A 12,588-nucleotide genomic window follows, 5' to 3' on the forward strand; every position below is an offset into this window, starting at 1 on the left:
TATACAGCTCTGATAAATATCTGGAGCTTCGTGTTCATTAAAAAAAGTTTATGATATGATGGTTTTCAAGGACAATATGGGTAATATTGTCAAATTAAAAACAATATCACAAAACTTGCGTGGGCTACGTATTTTCATAATGAAGTCTGGTCCGGATTTTTGTCATCAGGTACTGAACGAAAATGTTATCTTATTTGGCCTCCTCTTGGCCCAAGCTGAATTTGGTTCTCTCGGACACAACGGTTCGACTATAGGCGAAACTATAAAGTAAATTTGGTCTTAACCAAACTGTTAAAATGGGAAAACAAAATCACGTGACACAGTCAAATTCGATTTGGTAACTCCTGTTCATAGTTGGCCGTACGACTAAAATAAAATAATATTCCTTCCAGATACTGCAGACAGCTAATTAATTTCAACCTTTCTATTACAAGATGTTTTAAATAATAATAATAATAATAATAATAATAATAATAATAATAATAATATTAATAATAATAATTATAATTTAAATTAGATAAATAAAGGAGTTGATCAAACGACCATTAGCAAAATAAAATTAGGATAGATGGCACTGCAGTTATCCAAAAAATCACGTGACTACCATCTTTTCAGCCCCCCCCCCCCTGGACTTTATATACTCGAAATCACTGTTACCTGGGGCAGTAAATTGGTCCGCATTTAACAATAATACTCATACGCGGAACTTCAGTAACTGATCAGTAGATGGCGTTAATCGTCCATAGTGGTTTTAGCGGTGCTACTTATAAATAAACGCACCCATGCAACAACGAACTTACGGACTTTGCACTCAAGCTCGTACAGAAAAATCAACGTGTTAATTTACATATAAATATCAAAGGTTTTCTGTCCAATCGCTAGTCTTTGGTTATGTATTATTTTAAAACAGTGTTGCCATGTCCTTTTTAGCGAAGAAACCGTTGTTACGAGATAGTGAGGTCACCGTGTTACTTTAAACAACAGAAAACCGAATAGGGGCAGAGTGGTGGATAATAATATGTACGAAATTAACTCATTAATAGGCGATTCCAGTGTTCTCGTCTGCTTATGTCCTTCCTTAAGTTGAATAATGCCATCTTTTATCCAGAAACATTTCCAGAGCCCCATTCACGTTAATATAATCGTGTAATTCGTATTAATCATGCGTATAGACAAAATTTCATTGCTTTATTTATGATACGGCGTAAACAAAATTGGATCTAGAACACTGACGCGGCCCTTAAATGAAGCCTTGTACTTAAAATAGACCAACGTCGGAAAAAGGGTTGTGAAAGATTTGGCAAAATTGATTAGTCTCTTAATTTGTATCTGCATTCTAAATTGTACTCGTCCAAAGAAACTAGTACCTCCGGGATACTCCCACGACAAATTTTGTCGGTCTGTTCACTAGGGTAATTTATCTTGATCAACTGACTCATTAGCACTGTTCTACTGAAGAAGAAAAGTAATCCAGAAATAAACTATCCAAAAGAAATAAATTTCGATTCATATGTCACACAAATTTGGACTGATATTTCATGTTAGTCGGAGTTTAGTGTATTCATATATTTTGTTGTCCGATAACAATCACTTACAGCTACTATTACAAGGATTAACAAGACTTACGATGTATAAATAGATATGAAATAAATGAAAATATTTCGAGATCGTCACCGAATTTGATATATGATATGTTTCAGATACTGTAAAATCCTAGCTGTAAAAACAAATAGTTAATAAATTAAGTGTGCAATTAGGTGGAAGTAATAATTTCTTAATCGTAAAAAATGGACAATGTAATTATTCTACTCGAAGTCTCGAACATTAACTGGTACTTACTGGCAGGAAGGTGGGCATTTAGAATAGCTTTCATAACCCTTTACAACGTCATTCAAAGATTTGTTATTCATACATAAATCTGAGAAGGCATAACGGAAATAGTCATCGAATATTCATTATAATAAGTGGTTGAAAGGTTGGGACGAAATTGTTTCTTTCGTAGTATTTCCCTGGGGTGGAGAAGCAAAGAAGGAAACGATTTGGTAACAAAAAGACCGTGGAAATCGACCCATTAATGGATTTTCTTCAAGTTTAGCGGTATTAGTTGTTAAAGAACCTTAACACGATTTCCTGGAATCAAAGAGTAGGTGCGTACTGTATGTAACAAACCTTTTTTAATTATAGCCTTCTTTGAATTGAAATTTTTCTGTGTGCATGTCTATGTATATGTGTTTGATAGTATGGGGTTAGTGCGTGCGTGTAATGAATTTTCTAGTTAAGATTACCGAAGCTCAACTAAATTCATTCGAGAACCTTGAAATTTGAACCATAAATCATTTGATGTAGCATGTTTATCAGTAACGTTTTAGGTGTGATTACCAAATATATTACTGAAAATAAATGGATTTTGAGTATTTACCCTTCTGCATATTTTTTTGGTTTAGATCTTTTGGAAAAATAGTCAGTGGAAAGAAATAACGTTATTCATGAGTAGGCGACACATCCATCCTAAAACGTCATTTTACGATGGTAGATGGCGCTGTTCGACAAGCCAAAATTTTAAATTTTGAAGGAATTCGCGCCAAAGGTTTTAGAGATATACAGTCTACGAATATATCAGTAATTATTAGAGATATTATGAAATAAGAGCTTATTTGTTCTATAATTTAGTGTAGTAAACAACATTACTTTTAATTTAAACAATCACTAGAAATAATATTAACTTCACGAAGGATAAATATTTTAGTATTGCTAAAATTTTGCTAATATTAAAATTTCGACAATTTATATCACAAAATAGCTCAATTATCTAATTTTAAAATTTTCATAAAATCGTTTGATATCACTTATAATAACTTATGTAGGTGATTTAAACAAAAATAGGAACATTCTGTTATGACTAATAACTTTAGGTACGAGAGATATTTAATCACAAAATATTCTCAATATGATTTAACCTTTAAAAGGTTCTTTAACTTATTTCTCACTAACTTTATGTTCGCTAACTCATTTAAACTTTTAAAACTTAAAAATTTTTAAGACAAGGGTTTCTGGTTTAATTTTAAGCGTTTTTCATTAACATCAGTTGTATCCACAGCGTAGTTAGTTAAAAGTGGTCTTTTATTTTGTTGTTTTATAAAGCTGAAGAAACTAGTACCTAGTTTGTCTTCTTCTTGTTTTCTTTTGTTATTTTTATTGCATTCGTTGCATGATGGATTGATGGTACAACACACTTTACTATGTTTTCCTAAAAATGAAACCAAACGTTTTCAATACAAAGGCTTAACAGAAAATTATTTATACATATTTTTTACATTTTTTATTTCGCAATATTAAATTATTGTCGAAAACTTAATAGTTTTATTTTAAACATTTAATCTTTGTAATTGTTAAAAATTTCAAACCTTTTAATAATTTCTAAAGCAGCATCCAATTGAACAGACAAACACTCTCATCTTCTGCTCTTTATAACGTTAGAGCCTACTCGAGTCGCGCAAACCTTTAATTTCGGACCGAGTGACGTAAATCGCAATTGCGAAGAGCGCCCCTACTGACAGATTTTGGCGAGCTCGAAATACCCGAAAAAAATATAAAAAATTAGCGCGCATATAAATAACGTAGGCATTGGTGTAGTACGCAATAATTATCCAATGTGCGACGCTTTCGAAAGTCTTTGCCTTTGTATGCTCAGCTCGAGAATCAAAACAACGAAGTTGGTAGGGTGGATTCAATCTTATAAATACTGTCTAAACAAAAGTACAGAAGAATTCCTTACTGTAAATCTTATAAGTATCAGAGTTCGATAATTAGGTCGCTCGAATTTGGAGAGGGGTTGATCACTCAATGTAATCGGCGTACAAGCCTACAGCTTTAACTGTACTTATTACCAAAGGCTGTACTCAATTTCATACGTCTGCAATCGATTTTTAGGAAGTGTTTGGCCCCCAGGCATTTGGTTCAGTTCTGTCATTAGGTTAATGGGTGGTAAGTGGCTAAAATTTGAAAGCTGTTGAAGCACTTTAATAAATGTAATTTAGGAAACGAATTTATAATGCTAGTTAAAGAGAGCCATAGACCGTTGCTCTGATGAGAACACGAATTAATGGTATAACGTTATATTAGTGTTAGTTGTATACCTACCGCATGTTACATTTTGCCTGATGACCATTTATAAAATGACTTCGCTTTTTGGTGGAGTCATTAGCTCTTTAAGTCGTAGCAAACTAAAGAAATCTACCATTCGGGTATTTTAAACGTAATTTCTTCGTTTAAAAGTAATATTAAGGCGGTAACGAATAATTTGCCACTTACTCTTTAATTTCTTATTATTTAGAACAATGGATTCTGTCTCCGTTTTGTTAGGTTTAATTCGTCCGTTAAATTAGCACGCGTATATTAAATTTTGATTGAATGAAACTTACCCAGTGTCGTCGCTAAGATTTCAAAATTGGTGGCGTTTAAGCCTTAAGCCCTGGTCAGGGGCATCCCATTCGGGGAGATGGGGGAGCAGGGAAGTCCCCTTGCCAAAAAGGTTTGGAAAATTGAAATATCGAGGCTCAAGCGACACCTAAAACTCCTTAGCGACGCCACTGAACTGATAGCTAGGAGTAACAAACACAAGGAGATCGCAGCTAGTCTTTAAACACGCTAACGCAGTATTGTGGTTTCCCAGATTTTTTACTGCGGGAAAATATATATTTATATTAAATAAATTTCCTGACAATATGGACTTCGTGGTGTTACGAGTGACTTGGTATTATAAGCCAGCCACCTTAATTAATGTTTTTAAAAGTCGCTTGATGATTTAGGCCTAAGCTGGTGCCTTGGGTATTAGCATAGCTGATTTTTTGGGTTCCTAAAATCTAGGAGCAACAAACACAAGCAGAACGCAGCTAGCCTTTAAAAACGCTTACGCAGTGCTGTGTACAAATTTCACTGGCCAAACCTTTACTCTGAACGTTTTACGGAAAGGGGGGGAAGACAATTTCCGAATTTTCCCCTTCCGACGGCAGCAGGCGCTAAAGCGTCTAACCAATAAAACTGTACGCAACAAAATGCACGACTTTTGACGGGTTGCGTTCTCCTTGTGCGGGGTGCTGTGCTTGTTGCTCCTAGCTGATAGTGTTCGTACGGGGATAAAATGAAGACGGAGACAGAGCTATAAAATTTTGCAAAAATTATAAAGTAACAATACCATAAGTAGTTTGGATCGAATGGGATTTTAACGTTAGACTACTGACTGGCCAAACTGGCTACACGAATCCATCTGGTGGTGAAAAACTGAAACTTATGCACAAATCCCCCAATGCATGCTACGGTTTGCTACCGGATTGCAAGAGGTAGTATAGGTGGTTGGGGTGAGGCGGATTGGAAGGATTTGCTCCTTTTCTCCGCTAGGTAGCGTAGATTATATTTTTTTTTTATCTCCCGCCCCTGTCTAGTGCTGGATACATGTGCCTTTATGCCCAATTCAAACTTGGGGGGCGCCTTGATAGTTTTATGACAATACCTACTCCTAAACAAATACTCAGATAGACTAGAGTGACGAGTCACTGACTCACTACAAGTATGTTGCAACAACAACTGTAAACCACGTGAGAGGTTTATATAATAATCGGCCGCATTTCGGCGGACGCATGCGTTCAAGACAACTCTTATTCTCATAGAGTCATTCTATTTCTAAGAGAGGAGGGAGGGAAGCTATCATTATTTTTGTAAGGTCAGAGGTCTACAGTCGACTCGACTGAGTAGATATTTATTCGTAATTAGTCGTAGGGGTAGTTGGAATAATCCCCTCCAAAGTTAGTTGCAGTGGCGTAGACAAGGGGGGTTTCCGTGTCCAAACCCCCCTTCTTGGGTCTACCTTTGACTGTACTAAATTTCCACCCCCTTCTTGACCCCCCTCTTAACATTCACATACTTCGACCCCCCCCCCTTGACGAATTTCTGGCTACGCCACTGCTTAGTTGTATTATACATACTATCAAACATACTATTTACGCCGCTGGTTGAATCATTTTCAACTGTTTTTCGACAGAGCGGTACATGATTCTGTTTGATATCAAATATAATTTGAAGGTAGATTCTCTGGTGATTATCGATAATAAAATTGACGAATTTCTTTGAATTTGCGAGGCGCTGCGTTCCAATTTGCGATGTTGTGACCACACCCGTCTGATATTCGGAAAGTAGGAGCTCACGCCCAAACCTTTGTATTATCAAGAAAGTATTTTTTTTATATTTAGGGAGTATGATTATGTAGAAACGATTGTTCACTCGTGAGTTCTTCAATCGCGCCAGGAGACGTTAGTTTCAGGAAAATAATGAGGTACCGAACTTATTTGAGTGACTTCTTCTCCCAAAGGATAAATAAATTCTTGATATTACAAAATAAAGTTGGATATCGTTTTCATAAGAAGAAATTCGGTATTACGGTATTAATAAGTAAATAAAGTTAGGGTTTCTTCCCTGTTTGTTTAAGTTTTCGTGTTTTATCCTGACGGTATAACCAAAGCTCTATACGTCTCCAAACCGGGTGCAATCAAAACGGGTACAATTTCAGCAATAAACCATAACCTTTGTATAGATTTTCGATGTAATCTTTTAACATGCTTTTTTAAAATAATGAAATAATCTTATTTTCCACTTTACCATGTGGAACCAACTGTATTCACCTTCTTAGTAGGTCCTCGCCTGTTGTAACAGAGGACTGGAATATAGGCTAGAAATCACTATCTACGTATTTAAGAAAGTTTTATTTACTATACATAGAAAGAATACTAAAAGCTTTTCATTGCTCATTATTACACAGTGAAATATACAAAGTTCAAAGTAGCGCAAGCATTTTTGTTCACTTACATGTATATTTGTACTTCATGTGAAATATACAACTTTTAAACAACCTTCAGAATATGAATTACACAGCAAATTTAACAGGCTCCGACTTCATCTCAGTAACATATTAGGTTTTGAGCCGAAATAAATTACACGCCTTTAGTGTTAACATATTTACACGCGTTATAATAGTTTAATGATATATCAATTAAAAGTACAAATCCGAACCTCAAAACGTCCCATTTCAAATAAAAATCCCGATTTCGAGCACTTTGCAGCAAGAAGATGCCATATCAAATTTTTGACTTTAGGAAATATTTATATCAGAACTATGCAGAATCAAATTGTCTTTAACCTAACATATCACTGCTATAGCCGAGGGGTTGGACGTTCAAAGAAATCCCGTACACTTTCCAAGAAATCCGTCAGAAATTCTCGAAATTCGGCAAGAAATCCTAAAATCCGACGAGAAATCGCAAAATACCGAAATCCTTCGAGAAATCGCAAAAGTTCCAAATCTGACGCGAAATAGCCAAATCCGACGAGAAATCGCAAAATCCGACAATAAATCCCAAAATCCCGAAATCCGTCGAGAAATAGCGAAATCCGACGAGAAATCGCAAAATCCGACAATAAATCCCAAAATCCCGAAATCCGTCGAGAAATAGCGAAATCCGACTAGAAATCGCGAAATCCACAAGAATTCTTGAAATTCCTATTTCCAGGATTTCAAAGTCCCGTACACGTCCGACCCCTCGGCTTTAGCAATGTATTGTTTCATAATTTTGATTCGGGCCTTATTTTTGTGGTGTAGCATGTATTACAACTTGCTGCTATAAAAAGAATAATCGAGAATAATCCAAAGTGAACATATATATTATTGACGTGTAATCATTTCAAAACTTTATCTGGTTGATTTTAAGCAAATAGGTGGAAAACAAAGTAAATACAGGATAGAATAGTAGGTTTTTATACCACCATTTCAGAATTGAAGGAACAGATACTTATTACAGGATTACCAGGATCCCTGTGCCTAATGATTAGTTTTCGGATGAACTTAATTATTAGATTCGTTCGTATAGAAGAATATATATTTCATTTATCTCTTTCCAACAGTTGGTTTTTTCGTTCGATTTCATTGCGCAACTAGATCGACAGATCGACCACTGGTAGTACCAGAAATTTATAAATTAAATCAAATATATTATCAGGAGCATATAGACATCCTAGAGTACTAAACTTGTTAGGGAGGAAAGTATCGTCTGCTGATTCCATACGTCATAATACATCGTAAGGGCCTTACAGTAAGAAGCTAGCAATAAATTTCACAAGGGGTCGAAAATGTTGAATAAGGGTTCCCCCAGGCTCGCTTTGCTACTAGCAGGATAGTGTATTATTGAACGTTTATTTAACTAGGGTTAGGGAATTTTTTGAAGGTTGAACTTCAGCTTGGTTGCTAGTTTGATATCACTGATGAAAAATCGTTGTGTTTCTAGAATCCAGTGTTTTGGTCATTCCTCAATTACGCTGATTTTATTATCTAATATTAAACTCCTTTTCGTCGAATTCTTTTAGGAATTACGCTCGAGTCATTTAGAAATGATTATAGCATATATCAACTAGTATTGTAAACTCCTGACTTTTGTGTGCTTTGGATATGATCCGAAACTGCAGATTATAAATTAAATATTAATAATATGATTACTTTTCCAAATAGATATCGTTCATCTTTGTTCTTGAGTGGTTTAGAAGAACCATAAAGACTGTCTCGACAAAGAACAAAAACCACAAAGGTAATGCGTAAATGGCATTTAAATAAAGGCATTCGGTTTTTGTCCATTGCGAGAAGAATATCACTATTGAACACAAAACAAAATGAGGAACTGTTTCTAAGCAGTAACCTTTCAAGGTCGTTGACGTTTAGCTAGCTCCTTATTAAAAGTGTATAGTTTCATCCAATGTGCGATGTACCAAGAGTAGAGGAGACGTACCCCAACAATTAATATTAAAAATTAAGTAGCGGTTCAATAATCTTAACAAGATTTATGGAGATATCCTCAAATATTAAAATTTTAATCGTAATTTTTATTGATAATTTAGTAATATTTTTAAAATACTCTTGTTCATGATTTCAACCGATTTAATTTTGACAGTGTGGGTGGTCAATTTAAGGATGGATTGGTTTTTATTCTAAGAGTCATGGTGTCCGATCAAAGCCTCACCGAGCAATTATTCAAGAAGCAAGGAACACATATTTCCTCAGTGCATTTACCTTGAATTTATGGGTATAATTTTTAATTAATTAATTAATTTACTCCACCACCTAATTCGAGTCATAACAAATATAGTAAAGTTACCGTCCATACATTTGTTCCAATCATCCAATGCAAGCAAATTTACTGAAGCGTGCACCGCATCGTCTAATACCTCTCTTGTTTAAGGTTCTTTAAACCATTAGTGTTTCATAGAAGATACTTGAAGGTAGGCTTATTTTTAGCACCATCTTTTTATCGTTATTTCGTATTGATATAAAAATAAGATTTTTTTCTATACTCGTATATTTTTCATTTTGTAATCAATCATTTAGACGATTGAATAAACATAATTAAATAATTAATTAGTAAACAAATTATGTTCATTTGTATAAATAAATAATTAACAAAAATATGGTTTGTCGTTAATAGTTAAATTATTGACAACAGGAACGTTTCGAGATTCGGATGAAATAGTGACAACATTTGAATGAATGAAGTTGAGACTTGGAAATCTTAACTTCACTTGGTTTGTTATACAAATAACATTGACTATTTACAAAGTTAAGCCTTTTAAAACATTTTGAACGTGTTTTAATTTTCGTTTCATATATAAATGCCGCGTTAAAATTTTTCAACAACCAGACAACTATACCGAAAAGTATACTTATGCCTTATAAATATATTTACAGCCTTTTGTTCGCTTATTAATTTACTTTATTTTAAAGCTTCCTGTAGTAAAGTAGAAAAATGAAACTCCACAGCACAGAGACGCTCCGTTGGTTTCCCAGATTTCTTACTGCGGGAAAATATATATTTATATTAAATACATTTCCTGACAATATGGACTTCGTTTGTGTTACGAGTGACTAGGTATTATAAGCCAGCCACCTTAATTAATGTGTTTAAAAGTCGCTTGATGATTTAGGCCTAAGTTGGTGCCTTGGGTTCCTAAAATCTAGGAGCAACAAACACAAGCAGAATGCAGCTAGCCTTAAAAAATGCTTACGCAGTGTTGTGTACAAATTTCATTGGCCAAACCTTTACTCTGAACGTTTTACGGAAAGGGGAGGGGGGAGAAAATTTCCGAATTTTCACCTTCCGACGGCAGCAGGCACTAAGGCGTCTAACCAATGAAAAATGTACACAAGAAAATGCACGTGTTTTTTTGACGGGTTGCGTTCTCTTTGTGTAGGGTGCTGTGTTTGTTGCTCCTAGCTAAAATTCTCCTCCTCCTGAAAGTCCATCATACGCACCCGCCTTACATTTATCACATGAAACTTACGTCTTCCAAAGCGATTGAAAAACACGTGGGAAACGCTTTTTCCTGAACATACATGTATGCAACATAATGACTCATAAATTTGACTCTGTACAACATTTCTATAGAAACAATTTCAATGAGACCTTGTTTCACACGTAACATATAATGAGGAAGACTTTTCCTCTAGATTATGCTGAACATGGCGCAAGTGAGGGGCACGGTTTATATATTTACACAGGTTAGACTACTTCGGCTCAGAGATGGACGCTTATGAGCTACTCCCGCGTTTAGAGAATTTGGAAAATTCTACTTCGCGCCTACAGCGCCGGCTTGTGTAAAGTTTCTGAACTATAATCAACTATTGTTAAAATAATATTTATATTTAAAAATGGAGCGCCAACTATATTTTAAATTTAAATGTATTGTAGATAATTAATAAATTTTAAAATACATATTATCATATTATAAATACAGATAGCTCATTAATGTATTTGTAATTAAAATTAATAAAAATTTAATTTATAATCAATTAATTAGAACTTAAGAGGCTCAAAACGCTAGCACGTATGAAGGTACAAGTAGTCTAACCTGTGTAAATATATCAACCGTGGATGGGTTTTCAAGCTTCAATTTACTATCTACGCGCTTCACACGTTCGATGACACGTGGTAATTGGAGCGTGTACCTGAGCATGCACCGCGTGCCGCTTATAAATAAAAGCGGGGAAAGCCCCTAGTGTTGTGTGGCAAAAATATTCCTCATCAATGGGATTCTTTTTAAAATCACCATGGAAACAAAATCTCGTGATGGAGAGGTACAAACTAACTATATAGCAGCTCGTCTAAGTCAAAACGCGCGAGGAATTCAAAACTTCCGTTGAAAATGGCGACATTCACGTCATATCCCGTGAACAAGATTTCAAATCTTATATACGGCCTCAGGTATAATATTGAAACTGCGCTGCGGTTACGCAAAAGGTTTACTCATATGTCCAATTTTCGCATTCTACGTTCGTATTGCAATTAGAACTATAAAACCAATTGCAAAATGAAATACCATTCAATTCCCCACAGAAGTCCATATTTTGCGCCATTTCAGATTGAATGTTACATACTAAAACCACCTTAATTTTGTGCCTTTGTTAACTAAAAAAGGAAAAGGCTCTCTAAGAAATTCGCTTAGTACCGCTACTCACCCAAGGGCCCCTAGAGTAACCACGCATGAAAACCCTGAGTATTGCCTTTTTTGCCCTGAGTCTGACTTATAACGAGTGGCGTGTGCGCTTTCTTTGTTAGATTCCTAGATAATATAGATATTTTCGGTAAAGCAAGGTACAAGACGAACAAGGTTTTGTTTGGGTAATACTACATGATTCAGCAAAAAACATGAGCCACAGTGACGCTTCTTGGAAACCAGTTTTAATGGCAAATTCAACTTAAAGGTAAGGGTCAAAACTGGCTTTCTTTGATTTTAGATCTAGTGTGATATGTAGTAGTTGGCCAAATTATTTCAAGGGCTCGATGCTGCCTCTTCAATTATTTAAAGGATTCGGGTTTACGATGACACCTCTAGTTATTGTCTTGTTGAGGGTAAAGGTAATAGTTAGTGTAGGGAGCTGTTGGCTCGATCAAGTGGCGTGCAGGGCTTGCCACCACCCTCCTACGCATTGTAAACTGGCCACCAGAATTAATGGCTTCAAAGGTCGCTGGTTGACTTAGGCCTAAGGTGGTGCCTTGGGTATTAGCCTAGCTGATTATTTATTTATTTATTTATTTTGTGCACTCACGCTGACAGAGAAACGTTAACTTGGTAATTTGTATAAAATAATTATAAGTTTTAACTGCGAAAACTCTATCTTCGCGCACAATTTGGTAAGTTATCACTAGAAAGCAGGGTTATCAGTCATTCTTGATGTGAAATAAATTTATACCGAACATGGAATGGCGGCGAAATAGAAGCGGGGGCAACCCGCCCCCGCTGCCCCCGTGGTTGGCACGTGCCTGGGGGGGTTGAAGTCCATTTAAAATACGTTATTCGGTCGCCGTTCGTCGCATTTACCAAGTTACACTCTGATGACGTTTCAGTGACGTTTTTTGAATCGTCTTCTGACCCCTCACACCTCCCTTGAAAGTCTCTTTAATTTACGAACTAAATTAAATGTTAACCGAACCTTAAGCAGCGTTCAGACTATGTGAAAATATTACGTTTGCGTCGATCGTGTCGGTTCTTTCGATTTCT

At 35.5% G+C, this 12,588-nt stretch overlaps 1 protein-coding gene across 1 annotated transcript in view; it reads right to left on the reverse strand.

Annotated features, from left to right (window-relative positions):
- Positions 1 to 9,708: 9,708 nt before the first annotated feature.
- The window catches only part of LOC149949482 (cell adhesion molecule 2-like), a 105,263-nt gene continuing 102,383 nt past the window's right edge, over positions 9,709 to 12,588 (reverse strand). Inside the window, exon 8 of the mRNA XM_090169241.1 lies at positions 9,709 to 9,885. Coding sequence (XP_090025367.1) covers positions 9,809 to 9,885 — 77 coding nt within the window. The 3' untranslated portion in view covers positions 9,709 to 9,808. The remainder of the gene's footprint in view (positions 9,886 to 12,588) is intronic.

Source organism: Leiobunum rupestre, chromosome 3 (assembly GCF_980474605.1).
Source record: "Leiobunum rupestre chromosome 3, qqLeiRupe1.1.hap1, whole genome shotgun sequence".
NCBI classification, from domain to species: domain Eukaryota; kingdom Metazoa; phylum Arthropoda; class Arachnida; order Opiliones; family Sclerosomatidae; genus Leiobunum; species Leiobunum rupestre.